Genomic DNA, 20,416 nt, shown 5'->3' on the forward strand with positions numbered 1-20,416 from the left:
TCTGCAAGGTGCTTGCTTTGCCAGTGTTTTGCCTCAGAATGATATTAGCCCCTTTGACCTGTGCCAATTTTACTGGTTTCGTTGCATCTGTTTTGTACATGAGATTTTATTTTCCATGTTTAAGTATCTATTCATAGTCTTTCCCATTTACTGGAATTTTCTTGGGAATTACTAGGTGTTAGATTTCTGCTTGAATTAGAAGTACGAGACAGACCCCGCCCCCTGACAACAGTTGGGGCATGCACAGGGACATGCTACACCATCACCACTCGACACAAATTACGGACCTGCCTGAGGACTTTGCTCATGTGTGGAACCTCAGTGCACATGCGCAGTCTTCCCTTTAAAAGTTCCAACTTCCTCCCCCTTCTCTCTTTCTCTGCTTCTCTTCTCTCTAGCGACCTACCATGGCGGTCAGCCATTAACTCTGTCTCTTCTCTCCTCTTACTCTCTGTCCTGCTCTGTTCTTCTATTTCTCTCGATAGCTTTCCCGCCTTACAATAAACTGGTTAATGTATCTCTATAGTCTGATGTCTCATCTCTCTCGTACTTGTAATTTAAGCAGAAATCTAACACTGGGAATTCTTTATGTGTCAGTGAAATTGCTTTTGTTGTGTGAGTTTAAATATTTTCCTCAGGTTATTGTTTTCCTTTTCCTTTGCACTTGACCATTTTGTCTCATAGAGTTGCTTTTTGGTTTTGTTTGTTGTATTTTTTTGAGACTGAGCCTAGGCTGGCCTTGAACTCAGTGTGTAGCCCAGGTTGGCTTCCAACTCACAGTAACTTTCCTGCTTTAGCCTCTGAAGTGTTGGGATGACAGGTGTGCCATGTTCTGTTGTCATGTATAATTTTAAAGCACTAACAATTTTGTGCTCCTTTAAAAAATCTTCTTAAATTTTATTTACTTGTTAGTGTGTGTGTGTATGTGTGTACACGTGCACATGCATGCATGCTCGAGTGTCCATGTGATTGATGTACAGATATAAACATGCTGCAGCACCCGAGTGGAGGTTGGGGGCCACTTTGGCGGTTCCTCCTTCCACTGGAGGTCCTAGGGGCGAAACTCAGTGTGTCAAGATTGTGTGACAAGCACTTTTACCCACTGAGTGTCTTTCTGACCTTTATAACATTTTTATATAGTATCTTATTTTTCTTTTATTACATCTAAATTTTGTGTCATTCTTAGATCTTTGAACTTACAAAGATTCTCTGGGTACTTTTATGCTTTAGTTATTTGCATTTCAGTATTTTTAAATTGATGTTTAAAAAATTAAAGTAAAATATTTTAACAAAGACATAAGAGTTGAACATATTTATGGAATACTGTGTGGTGTTTTGAAATAAGTATACTTATGTACATAACGTCTTTGTGATGAAGCCATTCAAAATTGTCTAGCTTTTCAAGATATATAGTGAGCTAGGCATGGTGGCACAAGCCTTTAATCTCAGCACTTGGGAGGCAGAGGCCAGCCTGGTCTACAGAGCAAGTTCCAGGACAGCCAAGACTACATAGTGAGACCCTGTCTTTTTCTTTCTTTTTTAAAAAAGATTTATTTATTTTATGTATATGAGGGCTCTGTCTGCATGTGCAACTTTATGCCAATAGAGGGCATCAGAACCTACTGTAGATGGTTGTGAGCCACCAAATGGTTACTGGGAATTGAACTCAGGACCTCTGGAAGAGCATCCGGTGCTCTTAACTGCTGAGCCATCTATCCAGCCCCATTAGACCCTGTCTTAAAAACAAAATAAAACAACAGATAAAAATCCTCAAAGCACAATATAGTATATTGTTTTCTGGAGTTACTTTACTATATAATAATAACACACCAGAAATTACTTTTTAAATTTTTATGCCTATTTTATGTGTATGAGTGCTCTGTCACACAGAGAAAACCTGTGTCATAAAACAAAAGCAAGCAAGCAAGCAAACAAACAAAAAGACTTGGGATACAAAGGCTGGGGTGAAAACCTGCTAGCTCAGAGAGGTTGAGTGGCCTGAGAACACTGCAAGAGAGGTCTCTTCCCCCAAAAGGAAGTGTCAAACTCAAGTTCCCTCCCTTTCCTTCCTGTATGTCTTCTCTATCCAAATTGCTGGCTTCTCTATGGCCAATTCCAGTCAGCTAGTCACTGGCTCTGCCCTCTGATTCAAGGTTTAACTTTATGGCGAAGTCTTGGGAGTGTCAGAGTGCAGTGGAAATATACCACAACACCATAGTGCCTAAGCATAGTGTGTGAAGAAAATATCACTAAGATGGAAGAACTGATCTGGGAGAAGGGGAAAGAGATATGTATGTGGCTGTGCTGTTTGTCACGCCAGAGCCCTGTTCTTCAAAGCAAGGCCGAGGGCAAATGGAAGAAATGAGCAGGTTCAAGCCAAGATTGAAGGTGAATAGGGTAGAGGTAAGAAAGTACAGAAATGCCTGACGTTCAGAGGGGCTGCTGTGTCTCTGCCCTGGAGAAGCCTGTTTCATAAGTTAGAAGTGCTCAGTGAACGACTCATTAAACTAATTCTTGGGCTAATTTGGAGTTCAAAGCAGTGTTAATGATAAAGGTTCCAGTGGAGAAGCTGTGTAATTTGTGCCAGAGAAAGCACTGGAACCAGAACTGTGAGGTGTTTCATGGGAGATGTGTTGTTGGATCAAGTCTGAGACATTGACTCTTGCAACATTTGCTTAGGGCTGGAGGTGTCAGCCCCAGTTTCTAAAGCATCCAGCTCTCAGAACTTTCCCAGGGCTCTTTCTGGTGGGACTGGAGGCAGGGAGAAATGGGTGGAAAGTGCTGCTGCAGTGCCCGAGGGGCTTTTCTGTTTATGAAAAGTCTGACTTGATGGCAAACTGACACCCCTGTCTCAGTGATTGACTGTCTTGGCTTTCTTTGGATATGTGGGAGACTTTCTTCAACGCTTCATTTTCTTGTCCTCCATAAAGTTAAAACAAATGAATAGGAATTTGGATTTATCTGAGCTCACTTGGGTCTTAGCCCAAGAAAGCATGGTTCCAGCCTGAGAATAAATGCCTGAACCAAGAAAGCAAAGAAACCAGGAGTGCTTGCTGAGCGAATAGAGAAGGTTTCTGGGATGAGTGTGAAGACATTTCTAATGCAGATGCTGTGAAGAAACCTTCTCCTAAGGGTCTGCACTAGCAGTCAGCACACCAGCAGCAGTAGACTTTCTAACAGCCGATGACTTGAGAATGTATCTACGTCGTTAAAGGGCCGTAAGCAGACTAGAAAGAAATCTGAAGAGGCTGATGTGCCCTGGAAAGCTTAGAAGTTACTCCGTGACCCTTTCAAACTCAAAGACTCTTGATCTCTGACATTCAGGGAGTATAATTGTATTTCTTTCTATGAATAGTTAACATTTTTTCCCTTGGCATTTCATACCCATACTTAAGTGACCTTTTTAAAATGGCAATATGTTTTCCGTCGTATGGAAAACATTTAAGCAGGTTTACTGAATTTTTGCTTTTTAAACAGTACTGGAAAATTTTGGTAATCTCTAAGTGTCCTTGCTTCAAGTGAACAGTTTATAGTGGTTTTCTTACTTGTGTCAACCTTGACAGACGCTAACATAGCCTGCTTAGTCAGATAGAGCTCTTTAGTTATCCACCGTTGTGTAACAACTAAAGAAATTAGTGGCTTAAACCATTTATTTTGCTCCTAAACCTACAGTCTGGCCAGGGTTTTGAGGAAACAGCTGGTGTCTGCTGGTGTTACTTCTGGAGGCTCAGAGGCTGCAGGCCTGGTTTGCCTCCTGGGATCAGTTGGGGCTGTGATGAACACAGAGTTTCCTCCATGCAGCTGCTTGTCTTCTGTGTTGTGTGTTCATGGGATTCCCGGGAAGAGCATCCCAAGAGGATGGGGGAAGCCATCATAGTCACTTAGAATTCTTTGGCCCATGGTGACAGACCTGCCATGTGTGAGGGTGCCCACATATACGGCACACTTCTTCCTGTGGTGTAGCAGCAGCAGCACTGTTCAAGAGAGCATGGCCATGGGATGCCCATGAGCCACATTTGGAAACTGGTCTGCCACCTAGGGGAGTGTTTGGTTTTCTATGTTTAATGAGGGTCATGATTGTATATTCCTTTCATGTGTTCATTGATGGTTTATCCCTTTTCCAGTGGCCTGCCTTTTTGTAGCCTTATTCCCCCCTAACCCCCTCGGCTGGGCCTTGTATTAATGGCTGTTGTGTACGTTGTCGATCTGTAATGGCTCTTGTAAATTAAACAAATTGGATTCAAAGTTTGTTTTGGAAATACCTCACTGATGACTTGAGAATCGTGTTAGATTTTTTGTTACTGTAATGAAATATCTGTCAGAACATTCTAATTGTCCTTCGTTAGCCCTTCTTCCTCCTCTTTTTGGTAGGGTTTCATGGAGCCCAGGTTGGCCTCAAACTCCTGGTTGTCTCCACTTACCAAGGGCTAGTGTCACTGACATCTGCCACTGTGTCCAGCCTGACAAGACAACTGAAAAGGAGGAAAGTTCCATTTTGACTCACAAGTTTTAGTTGACAGTTCTTGACTCCACTAATCCTGCACCCATGGCTTACCAGGCTTTTATGGCAGCAGGGGTGTGTGGGTGGCAGAAGCTATTTACCTCATGATAGACAAGAAGCTGAGAGAGACAGGAATGAGACAGAGTATAAGACACCCCTAAGGACATGACCCAGTGACCTACTTCCAGGCTCTGCCTCCTAAAGTCCCCCAAACCACCTAGAGTCCAAAACTAGCTGGGGACCAAGCCTTTACTGCATGAATCTCTTTGGGGGCACTTCATATCCAAATCATAATGGGAGTTAAAGCCGAAGGCAATGTGGAGTCAGAACTAGATTGAGAACAGGTAGTTTATTAAGTAATATTACTCACGCAAGGGAGCCAGTGACTAGGTTTGCACAAGATGTCTTCTAGTCTGCTCAGCCAGGCAGAAGGGAGAAAAAAGGGACTCCCATGCGTGCCTCTGTTCTTCTTAAACCCTTGCTACGTCACTCTGACCACGCCCAAGCAGGTGTGGTCAGCAGTACCTCTAAATAGGATTTCCCCCTACAGGGAGTCATCGAAATTGCCCATGAGATGCTTTTGTTTGAGGTGGTGACTTGTGAGTAATTATATTTAAGACCCATAGCCTTTTAGCTTTTAAACAAGAGCACAGGAAGGGGTGTCAGATGAAAATTACCATCCTTTGATCCTCAGCTCCCAGAGTGAATCTCCATCAGTAACGAGGCACACGGTAAGGATGCCTCAGTTCTCGTTACACCTGAGAAGCCAGAACACTTCAGGTACCAGGAAGGGAAAGATGGCACGTGGGAAGGACAGAGAAGCCCAGTTAGCTATTGCCACTACTGAAAATTGATTTGGGTTTCGTTAGTCTGGGGTGTGATTTGACTGACTGTAAATAAAGTTTTGTATGCTGTGTTAAGGTTCCAAATTACATAACAGAAGTGGATTGACCCAACAGAAATGGGGATATTTAAAAGCATTTCTTTGAGCTGGGCTTGGTGGCTTGTGACTGTAGTCTTAAAACTGAGGCTGAAGCAGGAGGATCTCCTGAGCCCAGGAGTTGGAGACCCACCCGTGCAACATAAAAGAGACCTTGGCTCAAAACCAGACCAGATCAAATCAAACCAAATCAAATTATTTCTTTCTACTTTGCTACTAGGCACACTGTGGGATTAAAAAAAAAAAGTCTGTCTTTTCATATGCAGTGGTAGAGATGTAATCTAGGGCCTTGGGTTGGGTGTGGATGTGTTAGGCAAGGAAGTGCTCTACTGCAGAGCTACATAGCCAGCCCTGGATAAATTATTTAACAGTTACTACTGTACTAAGTCCTTTCCAAATTTGTGGTCTTTGACTGATTCATAGGGATGAAATTACTATGAATTCATAGGGTTGTAATTACTACTTGTTGATATGATCTATCCAGAGACAACTGTGTTAGTGGAACTGAATCCTGGTCTTGGCTCTTCTGTTCCTCCTTTCATTCTCTGGTTGCACTGTGATGGAAAGGTGACAGCCAGCCTCTCTGGTCCTGTACCAGCTTCAGGGCCAGTGGAGTTGGAGTAGGCTGAGTCATCCCCTCCAGCCCAAATTATTTATTTTTTGAGAGCTGGGAATTGAACCCAGTACCTTGTGCTTGCTAGGGAAGCAGTCTGCCACTGAACTACATCCCCAGCCCTCAGCATTGTCTTTTGGTTGATCCTTGAAGAGGTCAAATTGATAGGGTATATGCACTTTATTGCTGAGAGTTTGGGCAGTGTTTTCCATTGGCAGTCATGCAACAAATGAGATGTGATTGTTGGTTTTTTGTTTGCTTGTTTGTTGTTTTGGTTTTTCGAGACAGGGTTTCTCTGTGGATTTGGAGGCTGTCCTGGAACTAGCAACTAGCTCTTGTAGACCAGGCTGGTCTCGAACTCACAGAGATCCACTTGCCTCTGCATCCCGAGTGCTGGGACTAAAGGCGTGCGCCACTACTGTCTGGCTGTGATTGTTGTTTACAGAAAATTCTTGTTAGTTTAAACTCTCTCTCTCTCTCTCTCTCTCTCTCTCTCTCTCTCTCTCTCTGTGTGTGTGTGTGTGTGTGTGTTTAATGCATCTGCTATGGCTAATGTGTGGAGGTCAGAAGACAACTTTTGAGAGTCTTTTTACCATGCAGGTTCCCAGTATTGAACTCAGATCAGCAGACTTGGTGACAAGTGCCTCTACCCACTGAACCATCTTACCACCTCCCAGTTAAAAGTTTTGAATGAAGGAGTTAATGAATCAGGAAGTGTCTATAATTGAACTTGTTCAGCAAGTGCTTTCTCCACTGCACCATCTTGCTGGCCTCTATTAAGTCTCTTAAGAGAACTCACTTTGAGGGGTGAACATGATATGCTCAGGCTTCAGCACTGGCATCTTCATTTCTCTTGAGATGTAGCCCTGGCTGGCTTCGAACTTGCTAATAGTCCAGTCTGGCCTTGGACATGTGGTGATCCTGTCTCTTGTCTCCCAAGTGCTGGGGTTACAGGTGCGTGCCACTGTGCCTGGCTCTGCCAGTATGGTCTTTCTGCTATGACACTATTGTGCTAGCTCTTCAGCTTGTCTTCTGTACTTCTGTTGGAGCTCTGTTTATGGTGCTTTTATGTTTCAGACACAGTGACTCCACATAATTCAAGCATCGTGGTTAGTGAAACTGAAGGACGTTAGCCTTGATTAGCAAATAGGAACTGGTGGGCTGCTGGTGAAGGGCTGTTGGCTGGCCGGAATAACCAGTGAGTTACTAATTTTAGATTTTTTTTTTCTTTGCCTATGGCCTCTTGTAGTTGTGCAAATGACCTGGCATCTAGGCTAAACTAATAACAGGGGCATATGTTTATCACAACTATCTGAAGCCTGTGGGGAAAGCCAAGTCTCCTTTTAGTTTATGTCCCAGAGATATGAACACTCTTGCAGGTGAATTTCACTTACATGGTAGTTGTGCTTTTTCAAAAAGATTTCACGTGGCTGAGAACATGGATGTTGGTAAAGCCCTTGCTATACATCATGAGGTCCTGGGTTTGGGCTTCTAGCAGCCATGTAAAAAGCTAGGTGAGGTGGATGCCTCTGTGGTGGTGTGCTCCTGGAGTCCAGCTCTGGGGACATGGTGGCAGGCAGAGCCCTGGGTTCAGTGAGAAACCAGGTGAAGAAGTGATTGGGGAAAGACATTCAACATTATTCTTCCATCTCTATGCACATAGAACAGCATTTCTTATCTGTTTCCATTCCATGCCTGTAACTGCTCTTTAAGTGAGATGAGGAAGGTGTGCTTCCTGTTTAGCATAGGACATGCTGAGGCATAAATAGGAGACTGGGTTATGTTTTGGGCTCAACAAACAGTTCCTGGGATAACCTGTCATGTTCCATTGTGTTTTTTTGAACTGCTATTTTCAAAACATAGAGGACTGAAAAGCTGAATGCCTGTTCACTTGTGATTCTGTTTTAGCGGCGCCTTCGGCATCTCCGGAACATTGCTGCTCGGAATATTGTCAATAGAAATGGCCACCAGCTCCTTGATACCTACTTCACTCTTCATTTGTGTGATAATGAAAAGATATATAAAGGTAAGGGACTCAAGCCTTGTTGGTTGTCACATTTTCTACTGTTGTAACACACATGGTTTGCAGTTCCTTCTTCTTTTACTGACTATTAGAAAGTTAATTATGCTTTATGAACATCTCAAGTAGATGATGTATGTTGCCAGTGGGCAGTTCCAGGGAATAGCTTTTCATTGGTAAGTTTGTCTCTCCTTGATTAGCGTTACTGTTGCCATTCCAGTTGTTAAGTAAATTTGTTCCCCCTTTATGAATGTTACTAGTCTAGTTCCTAGCATTTAAAAAAATAATGGGGGTCTAGTATCTTATACTAATTTTATATTTCTTTAAAATATTGCCCTTTCTAGTGACCAAGTTTGTGGAACCAAGTTGGTATCTTCTCATGTTTGGATTTATGTATATGGGGTCATTTTTAGAATGGCTTGGTTTCTTCCAATTCAGTTTTTAAAATTAGATTTATTAGTTTTATTTTATGTGTGAGCATTTGGCCTGCATGCATGTAAGCATACCACATGTGTGCTTGGTGCCGTTGGAGGTCAGAAGAGAGCACCAGATCCCTTGGAACTGGAGGTGCAGATGGTTGTGAACCATAATGTATGTGTTGGGAATAGAACATGGGTCCTTTGAAAGAGCAGCAAGTGCTCTTCACCACTGAGCCATCTCGACAGCCCCCAGTTCAGTTGTACATATTATGCTGAGGATTCTTCTAGAAGTGACAGTTTTAAGAGGAGATCAATCATTTGAGTCAAGATCACAATCATCTCTGGGACACACGCTGAGTTGAAAGTACTAGGGTGCCATCAGTTGATTAGGTGGGATGGTGCCAGAGGACTAGGGCACAGTTTTGCTCCCCTGCCATTGGGTTAAGATGGAGAGACACAAGGACAGACGCCTCTGGCTTCATTCTTTGGGTGAAAGTTTTTTTTGGAGATTGAATGAAAAAAAGAAATAAAAAAGGAAAGGACATGATAGCTCCTACGTGTGGTGGAGTAGAAGGTTTATTGTAGAAAAGAGGGAGAGATAGCTAGAGGCAAGGACATCTGGGAGAGCCCAGAATGGCCATGACCTGCCATTGAGGGGACGGGGGGGGGGGGGGGCAGCCAGACCAAGAAGCAGGGGGGTAAAGGGTAGATGAAAAAGGCCAGGTAACCAAAATGGTTGGACTATAAGGAAAGGGCAGCTTCAGGCAGGGAAGCCCAGCCTAGTATCTGGGCCGGAGAAGTTTAGGGTAGGGGATAAGGTATACCATCCAGGAGGACCCTGTTGGGTTGAGGCTGTAGGAAGAACCTGGCAGCCAGTGTCCACTTTGATATGTTAAATAGGTGCCTCAGCTGTTTGTTCCGGGTTTGAGACCTAACAGAGATAACCATGTCTTATAAAGTAGGTAACTTGGGCTTTTATTTTTGTTTGTTTTTTTGTTTTTTTTTTGTTTTTTTTCGAGACAGGGTTTCTCTGTGTAGCTTTGGAGCCTATCCTGGCACTCGTTCAGGAGACCAGGCTGGCCTTGCCTCACAGAGATCCATCTGTCTCTGCCTCCCAAGTGCTGGGGTTAAAGGCATGCGCCACCAACGCCCGGCCTGTAACTTGGGTTTTTATGAGGATTGAGAAAGAAAATGTGATAATGCTTGGTAAGATGCATTTATTAGCTGATTTATGCAAACAAAAGGCAATGAATACTTTTTTTTTTTTTTTTTTTTTTTTTTTTTTTTTTTTTTTTTTTTAAGACAGAGTTTCTCTGTGTAGCCCTGGCTGTCCTGGATCTCACTCTGTAGCCCAGGCTGGCCTTGAACTCACAGAGATCTGCTTGCTTCTGCCTCCCAAGTGCTGGGATTAAAGGCATGAGCCACCACTACTGGGCAAGTATTTTAATTTTTGATGAGTCTATATAACTAATCTTTGCTCATCTTTTTTCTTTTAATAGTCGTTTATTTTTATTTTACTTGTATGCTTGTTTTGCCTGCATGTCTTTCTATGTACTACTTTGTGCCTGGTGCTCTTGGAGGACAGATGCGGGCATATTGGATACCTTAGGGTGGGTTTAGGGAACCAAAACCAGGTCCTCTGCAAGAGCAGTAAGTGCTCTTAACTGCTGAGCCATCTTTCCATCCCCAGTCCTTAATTATCTTAATAAAACTTCTGTGTCCTTGTTCCAGTGTCAACTGTGACAGCAACAATGAGTGTACTTGGTGCATTCTGGGAATTTGGAAAATGGTGGCCGTTATTATTGGAATTGCAGTGTTATTTATACTGGTTTCTAAAAAGAGCAGCCATGGGACTGGCTGGTGACTGTGATGGGACTGGCTGGTGACTGTGATCCAGCCCCAGTGGCAGCAGAAGTAAGCATTGCAGTTTCGAGGTTGCCTGTGTTGCAGATTTTGTTTGCAGATTTCTAGTGGGATCCTGAGAGATAGTGTGATGCCTTGTGGCACTGTTTTAATCTTGATTTTCAAGACCTCTGCTCTAACATCTTTTTTTGATAGGCCAAGAGCAGTACTTAGTACATGATGTAAACCTGGAAGCAGAATGACTGTGTTTGCTCTTTTGTCTCTTCTGGCTCTGATTACTTTTCTTTTCCTTTCTCTTTTCTTTCTCAGCTCTGGCTGGCTTAGAACTCTCTCCATTGATCAGGCTGGCCCCAAACTCACAGAGATCTGCCTGCTTCTGTCTCCCAAGTACTGGTATAAAGGTGTGTGCCATCACACCAGGCCTGGTGATGATTACCATTGAAAAGATCATCAATACAAATAGGCGATGGCAGTGCCAGTGCCCAGGCATGACCCCGGTCTGCAATGGGAGAGCCTGTACTTCCTCAGAAACCTCTTAGGGCCCTGTTTCCTCCTGTGAGCTTTAGTTAATTTCTCATTGAATGAGATGACTGATGACTTCTGAGACATCTCTCTGCTTTATCCAGTCATGATGGAATGAAATGTGTTTTCTGGGCATTTTTAACTCTCATCAGAGGAGCTGGGGAGTCTTTCTAGTAATCCTGACTAATGTTACCTTCTCTGGGTGGATGTCATGACAGTCAACAATAGTTCCTGGTCCTTATTAGCTTCGTTGGTACAGAATAACCATGAGAAAGATCAACTGGCTCTTCTTCCTAAACCACCTGAACTATTTCATCTCCTGGTTTTACAAGAGGTGTGTGTGTGTGTTTTAAGATTATCAGAAATGCTGGCTTCTCAGTTGCTCTTTATCTCACTTGAATTCATAGTAGATAAGGGGACATTCTTTGGTCTCTTTTTAGTTTTCATGGATTGTCTACATTCAAAGTAGTTCACATCAAATAGTATTTGATATATGTTCAGAACAAAGTCTGGGTTGGTGAATGGAGATTTAGTTCTAATTCTGTTCTCTCTTAAACTTGGAAATTTCAAATTTGTAATTTTATTTTATTTTACTTTTGAGACAAGGTCTGTCTTGGTAGCATAAGCTGGCCTAGAACTTACTATGCAGTCAAGGTGTCCCTCAAATTCATGGTAGTTCTGCCTTGGACTCCCAAGTGTTTTGATTGCAGGTATGAGCCATCATATCTAGCTAAAGGGTTTGTTTGTTTGTTTGCCTTTAAAGATTCATTATTTTTAAAATTATGTATATGTCTGTGTCTGTCTGGGGATGTGTCCATGTGAGTGTAGGTGTCTGGGAGGGTAGAAGAAAGGTGTCAGATCTTTTGGAGCTGGAGTATTGTAAGTAATCTGCTTGGTGCTGGAAGCTGAACTCAAATCCTGTAAGAGCAGGGCATGCTCTTAGCCACTGAGCTGTCTCTTCAGTCCATCTAGCTTGTTTTAGTCATAATTATTTTCTTGCCTGTGAAGTGTTTAAGTGCCCATCCTCTTCTGGAATACCAGCTAGCATGAATACATCAGAGGTAGATTTCTGTGCAACCCCTGTGAGCTCACCCAAGTTCATCCTCTGATGACCTTTCCTCTGAGGTCATATCCTTCATCCATTGCCTGCTGTGTCCCCCTTGGAGTCAATAGGCAATTGTTATGTTCAAGACGGAGACTCTGATGTGCCAGTTCACTGACCTTGTACTTTTCTCTCAGAAAATGACCACTCCATTCTCTGGGCTAAAACCCAGGAGTTGTTCTAGGTTGTTGTCTTCCTCTTATATCCCACTTCCAGCCTTTCGGTGATGCTTTTCTGGTGATGATTTCTTTGTCCCTCTATACTACTGTCCTCCCTTGCCTGGATGGCCTAAGTGCTCTCCTGATATTTCTCTGCCAGGCTCTCCCACCCAGTCTGTCTTCAACCCAGACCCAATTCAAATGGAAGATCATGTTATCCATCTCCAAAAAAATGTTCTCATGGGGCTGGATGGTGGTGCTGCACTCCTTAAATCCCAGCACTCGGGAGGCAGAGGCAGGTGGATCTTTCTCTGAGTTCAATGCCAGCCCTGGTCTATAGAAAGTTCCAGGACGGTATGGGCAACACAGAGAAACATTGTCTCAAAAAAACCACAAAGGGAGAAAACTGCTATAGTGGTTTCTTAGCTCATTCTAAATAAGGCCATGATCCTTTTGTCCTCTGTCAACCACTCAGAACTCACTTCCTGCTGCTCATGAGCATCCATCCCGAAGGTCTAGTCCTCCTGCTGTCTCTGTTCCAGCCACACTGACATTCTATCTCCCTTCCATGTAAGGAACACTTTGCACTTTGTCTGCACTTTGGCCTGAACACCTTCCTCCAGGTACCTACCTGACAAGCCCTTCCACATTCCTGTCGGCCTTTACTCCCCATGCTCCTGAGAGCCACTCGCCTTGGTTGCTGACTAACCCTTTTACAAATTCTCACTATTCTATTTGCTTGTGTTTTTTTGCTTAATTCCTCCCCATAGGTATTTAAGATCACCTGATGTTGGTGTGTTTAGTTAATGTTGCTTTCCTTCTTGTAGACATAAGCTCCATAGGGACGGACATTTTTAGGTCTCTTTAACTGCTTTGTCTCTGATACTCAGAAGGATGCTGGGTGCATCTTCTCTCTCCTCCCCTTCCCTCCATTTATTTTCAATTTAATTTTTTTTGATAGGTAATGAAGTCTATGGTTCAAAGCATAAACGAAGGTTTCACCTGTGTTCCATCAACCTCCTTTACCATACCACTCTGGCATGGTAACCGCAGTTATCTGTTTCCTGTTTGTCTTTCCTGCACTATTTGCACAAACAGAAGAAAGATAAGACGTTCTTACTCCATTCCCAGCAGTTTCCCTGCACAGATGCCACACCGTGTGTCATAGATTCTGTGCACTTAGCACTTTTCACTTAGCATGTCTTAGGGGAAGTTTCTGATGAACTTTTTTGCAGTGACTAACTGCTCTACAGTTTTTTTTTCAGTTGGCCCTGTGCAGTCAGTTAGGTGTTCCAGTCTCTTGTTGCACAAAATACTGCATTGACTAATTTTACAAGTACATTATTTTATGTTAGTTAGCCAGTAGGGTAAATTCTAGGAAGGGGAGTTCTCATAGAGAAGGGTTTTTTTTTTTTTTTTTTTTGATAGGTATTGCAAAATTTACTAGATGGGAATTGCTTTATGTGTGTGCTTTCCCCTACAACCTTATCAATAGATCATGTGAGCTATTGAGGCTTTGCCAATCTAATAGGTGAAAAATAGTTTTGCAGTTTAGGTTAAGCTTGTATTTCTATTATGCATGAGGTTGAGGCACTCATTTACTGAATGAAGGAACGCAGCATAGCAGCATGTGCCACGAGCACCATGCTCTGCAGTCTCTTCATTGCTGGTCCTTTAGGTGTGAGCATGGCTGTCTGTCTGGTCCTTTAGGTGTGAGCATGGGTGTCTGGTCCTTTAGGTGTGAGCATGGGTGTCTGTCTGGTCCTTTAGGTGTGAGCATGGGTGTGTGATCCTTTGCATGTGATCATGTCTGTCTGGTCCTTGAGGTGTGGGCATGGCTGTCTGGTCCTTTAGGTGTGAGCATGGCTGTCTGGTCCTTTAGCTGTGAGCATGGCTGTCTAGAAAAGCTTTTGCATACAGTGATCCGTGTGGACATAAGGCTCTGAGAATACCTTTGAGGTTCTACTTGTGTTAGACCCCCGAAAACTCAAGTATCCGGGGTCCCAGGCCACGTTCGAGGTCACCCCAATCACCAGGCGGATTCGAGAGCTTGCTTCAAACTGCACAAGGCTTTATTGTAATTTAACGAGCTAACCCCATGTTAGCTCGGGTCTTTCACCCACCCGCCATGGCGGACGGCTAGCAAAAGACGGCTCAAAGGGTGTCCCAAGAGATCTTATAGGACAGCGTAAGGGGAGTGTCTAGGGGTACGCACAGACTCAGGATTGGTGTGCCTCCAGGCTTGGAGGGCTTGCCCTGTGTTGATTGGTCAACTGGCTGTTATGGCCCATAGGCCCTCCCAGGGTGGTTGCTATGCTCTCTACGTCATTGCTGTGCGCTTATCCGTAAAGCACACCCAGGGTCATAAAGCATAGCGCCACCAGCTAACTTCTGATTGGCTCCTTGTCACGGAGACAGGCATCTGACTTTCTAGTGACTAACTTCTGATGGGTTCCTTGTCACGAGACAGGCATCTGACCTCTAAGTGACCAAGGCAGGTTTATGGCAAGCACGTGTTCGGCTGTTATGGCTGCCGAAAGGGGAGCAAGTCCCTTCACTTGGTATATGACTATATTCAAATGGAAAGGGGCTGGAGAGATGGCTCAGAGGTTAAGAGTACTGACTGCTCTTCCAGAGGTCCTGAGTTCAATTCCCAGCAACAACATGGTGGCTCACAATCATCCATTATGAGATCTGGTGCCCTCTTCTGGTGTGCAGATATACATGGAAGCAGAATGTTGTATACATAATAAATAAATAAAATCTTACAAAGAGAATAAGATGAATAGAAGTTTATTAATAAGCACCATGACTCATAAGGTATTTTTAATCTAGTATTTTATTATTTGACTTATAACAATCCTGTTGTTTCCTGGGTGCTATTCTTTTTAGGAAGGTAATGAGACAATGATTGGCCCATGTAGGTCATTAACCTTACATATGAGAGATTGAAGGCAGAACATATTTTATTTTATTCTCAAAATTCTGAATTCATTGTTTTCAACCCCTGTTGCCACTCTGTTATTTTAGATGTAACAGGATGGTGGCATAGGTCAGACATAGTGTTCTGGAGATCTGCTCATACCCTCTGATCTCTTTCCTTCTGCTGAGCAGAGTCCTTGCAGTTACCCAGTGCAGTGTGGAACACTAATGGAGATGGTAAACTGTCTAGTTTGGATGGTTCACACAGTTAGCCACTCATCATTTTGGAAGAAGTAGCCCTGTTCCTCTCTGAGAAGTGGAGAGCTATGTTGTGAGAACAGTCTGAGTTAGACACTTTGTAGAAGAAGCTAAATTATTCTTTTTTAAAAAAAAGAGGTAAAATATGTCTTTGTTCTCTTTTCACTGATCTTATTTTTACATTTTAATCTTTCGAGGTATTGGGGGTTGAAGTAAGGGTCTCATGCAAACTAGGCAAGTAAGTGCTTTACTATTGAGCCAGCATGCCCCAGCCTAGTTTTTTTTCCACTTTTAAAGCAATACATACTTGTAATGAAGTAAATAAATGTAGTAATTTTTTTTTAAAAAAAGAATAAACATGTATTAACTGGAAAGTAAAAAAAAAAAGACTTTGTTATTAAAGAAATACTTAGGGCTGGGAATATAGCTTAGTTGGTAGAATATTGGCAATGTGGACATGAGGCCCTGGGTTTGGTCTCCACACCACAAACAATGACAAACAGGAGCAAAACCGAAATAACAAAAACAAAACAAAATTGAAGACATAAGAACACCTCTTTAAAATCCCGTTTTGGATTTCTTTTTCCTACGGAAAAGAGTATGGGATATATATTAGAATATATGTACATGTATATTTACAGTCATGTGATAAGTGGTTGTAGTGATTGATTAAACATTTGAGAATGAACGAAAAGAATAAAGTTGTATGGTACTGGGGAAATAAGTGTTTCCCTAAATGAAGAAATTGTACAAGTTAGTTAGAGAGTGTGTCTTAGTTGGGCTACTGTTGCTGCAAGGAAATACTATGCCTAAAAAGCAGTTGAAGAGGAAAGGTTTATTCGGCTTATACATCCAGATCGTAGTCCATCATTGGAGGAAGTCAGAACAGGAACTCAAGGATGACAGGAACCTGGAAGCAGGAGCTGATGCAGAGGCCATGGCTGGGACCTGCTTACTGGCTTGTTCCCGACTTGGTCAGCCTGCTTTCTTATAAAACCCCCTGACCACCAGCCCAGGGATGGCACCACCCACCATGGGCTGGGCCGTCCCCCATTGATCACTAATTGAGAAAATGCCTTACAGCTGGATCTCATGGCGCATTTCCTCAACTGAAGCCCGTTTCTCTCTGATGACTCCAGCTTGTGTCAAGTTGACGTACAAAACCAGCCAGTATAGAGTGATTTGTCATTGTCTGTCATAGACCCCATTTGTCCTTAGATCTCATGATTTTGTTTCTAATGGTTTGTTCTGTAAAGCCACACAGTTTAGTCTATACATCTTTAAAAGATTGTTTATTTCTAGAACTATTTGAAAGATGATAAAATTTGTAGCAACTTCAGGATGTTCCCTTTTAAAAATATAGAACTTTCTTATTTCAAACAGTTATTCATAACAACAACAACAACAATGAACCCCTACTATTCAGCTAGTGAATGTAAGTAACCTGAACCTGCAACGTAAGATGAAAATTGTTAGGGTAATTAGAAGAATTGGATCCTGTTGAAAACCCTCTCTCAGCACCTGGTCTTTCACTTAATGTATTATAAATAGTTCTCAAAAACATACAACAAAAATGGCCTTTGTTGGAAGATGAGGATAAAGTAATGCAGGTAGCCTGTCTGCTAAGAAATGCCTTAACCCCCAGCAGAGGCAGGTGGATCTCTGAGTTCAAGGCCAGCCTGGTCTACAGAGCAAGTTCCAGGACAATCAGGGCTACACAGAGAAACAAACAAAATAACAACAACAAAAACCAAAACCCAAACAAACAAACAAACAGAAATGCCTTAATGACAAGAGCTTGCTGGAAGAGGTTCACTTTTCTGTCACTTGAAGCAACCCACCTGAACACCTGGTCACATGATTGTTCATTCATAAAAACAAAATTTGTCGGGTGTCTCTTCCTGTGCCAGGGACAGTTCTAAGTGACGAGGAGATGGTAGTTGCAGGACAGAGGCACAGTTACTATGGGCCTACAGTTACAAGTAGGATGTGCAAGACATACATTTCAATCAGTAGAAACAAATGTTTGTCCATGTGTCACCTCAGATCATCTCAAGGACCAGTGGTTTGTGTATCACACTTGGGAAATACTGCCCTGCAGCTGCCGGGAACTAAGGAGTTCTTTAGGCTCTGCATTGACAGTGGCAACAGAGCTAACTTGGACAGGTGGCTGTGGAACACTGGGAGCAGGGTTGTTGGGAATGTCTATCAGAACCTCTAGCTTATTTTTATTTTGTCTTGGGTTTTGTAACATTGACTAATATATATGAAGGTGTGTGGATTCAAGAAACTTAATGCTCACAGAAGAACTTCGCTTATTCGAATTTTCCAAGTTGAGACTGGATCTGCAGAAGATGAATAGATGGAATGTTAGAGACAAGCAGAAGTCAAGCTCAGGTCGCTTGGTTTCTGGCTCCTTCTGCACAGCTGTGTAAGGTGGTGCTTCAGAGGTGCTTGGGGAGGAGTGGAGAGCACCATCATGAATCGTAGAAGTGGGGGCTGGGGAGATGGCTCAGTGGCCATCTGCACTTGCTGCACAGAGAGGTGGGAACTGGAGTCTGAATTCGTAGGACCCGTGTGGATGCTGGGTGAGTGTGCCGTTTCCACCGGTAACCCAGCCTGCAAAGGTAGAGATGGAGTCCCCAGGGCAAGCTGGCCAGCCACACTAGGGTGTGGGGGAGCTTGGAGTTTGAGTGAGATATCCTGCCTTAGAGAGAATAATGGGATACCCAACCTCAGGCCCCCACATGACCACACACGTGTATGTGCTTGCTTACTGTGTACAGGGGGAAAGGAATGAGTGGAAATGGGAAAAGAAGAAGAAAATTTGATTTTTTTTTTAAGGGCTTAAATTAGAATGTGCTACAGAAGGAGACAGGTAACAAATTGTGAAATTAAATCAGAAAAATTTGTAATCTGCTTCAGTGATGTTTTCCCCCTTTAAGTCACTTCTATCTAATCTTTGTTTCTATATTATTTTTATTGATAAAGATAATAGAGGGCCCTCCACTCCCCTACCCCCCCTCCAAAAAAGATTTTTCCCAGGTGTTAGTGGCAGCAGTGGTGGCACATACCTTTAAACCCAGCAATTGGGAGGCAGAGGAAGGTGGATCTCTGAGTTTAAGGCCAGCCTGGTCTACATAGCAAGTTCCAGGACAGTCAGAGCTACACAGAGAAACCTATCTCAAAAAAAAAACAAAACAAAACAACAACAAAAACAAAAAATCAAACCAAAAAATAATAGAGAACCTAGATCCCTCGAAGGTATTCTAGATGCCTTACTGGGTCATATTATCAAAGTTTTATAGGGATTATCTAATGAGATTGTTTTCTTTTCTTTCATATCACTTACTGTTCTTTTTCTTCTTTTTTCCAGAATTTTATAGAAGTGAAGTGATTAAGAATTCCTTGGTAAGTTTGTTTTCTGACAGGTCCATGTGACATGACCTGTACCAATTTCTAAAGTGTGAGTGGTGTAAGCTGAGGCCCAGTTCTTGTGTTATGGTATATGGATGGATCTGCTCAGTTGTTAAGTTATGACTGAATTTTTTTATTGTTGTTGAAAACTTCATTTGCATGATTTCCAACTATTTTTGGTTCTGTATTTATTTTGGCAAAACTCCTAAGAATAGTTTGTGCCTTTGTATGTATTCAGGACTTTCTTTCTTGGGGATAAAAGCTTTGTTCTGTGAGAAAGCTGAAGTGTCTAGTTGGGCATGGTGCACATGCCTATGGTCCCAGGATTTGGGAGGAAGAGGCGGGAGGACTGTGAGCCTTAAGGGCAGCCTCAGCCACACAGTGAGACCTTGTCACCAAAAAACAAAAAGCAAAACAACAAAGAACCAAGCATGCCTCTTTTTTCTGTTTGGAAATGTTTCTTTGTAAAGTGTGTGCACACACACATGTGAGTGTGCACAGTAGTCTTGATATTTTTACCGGTTTTTGACTTTTTGGTTTTTTCTTTTTTTTTTTTTTTTTTTTGAGACAGGGTTTCTCTGTGTAGTTTTGGAACCTATCCTGGCACTCGCTCTGGAGACCAGGCTGGCCTTGAACTCACAGAGATCCGTCTGTCTCTGCCTCCTGAGTGCTGGGATTAAAGGCATGCGCCACCAACGCCCGGCAGGTTTTTGAATTTCATATGAATGAAATAATGTAGTAAGTGGTCTGGTGACTGAAGTCACCATGTGTCAGCTTGGTTGTCATGATCAGTTGACCCTGTGTGGTGTGTATTTGATTTGGTTGTGTGTATTCTACTGAGTGAATACAATAGGTAATCCATTCATTTTCCTCTGTTGGTGAACATATTTGGCTTTTAGTTTAAGGCATTGTGTATCAGGATTCGGTAAATATTTTCCTGGGTGTCCCTAGTGGAGATGGCATTTCTTTCTCTGGAATCTGTGGAGGTGTGCAGTCCTGTGAGTATGCATACAATCTGCTAAAGTTTCTGGTTTTTACAACATTGTTTCAGTCATAGTCACTGCATTTTTTTTTATGAGAATTCCGATTATTGTGAACACTTGATGTCTTAAAAAATTTAAATGTTGCTAGAAATCATATACAGGATTGTGGGTTTTTTTTTGTTTGTTTTTGCAATTGAGGTAGATATTCTAAACTTAGAATGTCTAGTGCCAGCAGTATGGTTAGCTGAACAGTAGTTGAACAGTTATAGCTGTTTTTAAGGGTGTACTTGTAGGCACAGGGCTTCCTGAAGACTGCCACCTGGTGGTTAAATACTTTAGGACTTCATTGATTCTCATTCTCCCCCTCCCCAGTCCTTCTTTCCCTCAAAACAAACAAATAGAAATGGAGGTGGGTGGGAGGCAGGGATGGGGGAGGAGATGGAAATGTGTCTCCAAGTTATATGTCAGAGTCATGTTTCTTTTTCACACCCCTTTAGCCAGTAACAGTTAATGTTGGTAATTCTGCTTTACTTGTCTTTGGCTTCAGCTAGCTACCCCTTCCCCCACCCCCCAAGTTATTATTATTTCTGTTGTTATTGATTTTTGGTTCAAGTGGAGGTTGTTTCCTTACTGTGATTGACAGGTCATTAGAGTAGGCATTAACTAAAATGATTGAGGAAGTAATAGTGGGAGAGGCT

At 42.6% G+C, this 20,416-nt stretch overlaps 1 protein-coding gene across 4 annotated transcripts in view; it reads left to right on the plus strand.

Moving 5' to 3' along the window:
* Positions 1-20,416, plus strand: part of Uvrag (UV radiation resistance associated) — a 253,318-nt gene that overhangs the window by 15,078 nt on the left and 217,824 nt on the right. For 2 of the 4 annotated variants that reach the window (XM_027407741.2, XM_027407740.1), the window contains exons 2-3: positions 7,963-8,080; positions 18,695-18,729. In XM_027407741.2, the coding sequence (XP_027263542.1) occupies positions 7,963-8,080; positions 18,695-18,729 (153 nt within the window). Of the gene's footprint in view, positions 1-7,131; positions 7,253-7,962; positions 8,081-18,694; positions 18,730-20,416 lie in introns of those variants that run through there. The other 2 variants (XM_027407742.1, XM_035442366.1) reach the window with 2 other exon arrangements.

This window comes from Cricetulus griseus, chromosome 3, assembly GCF_003668045.3.
Source record: "Cricetulus griseus strain 17A/GY chromosome 3, alternate assembly CriGri-PICRH-1.0, whole genome shotgun sequence".
Lineage (NCBI taxonomy): Eukaryota > Metazoa > Chordata > Mammalia > Rodentia > Cricetidae > Cricetulus > Cricetulus griseus.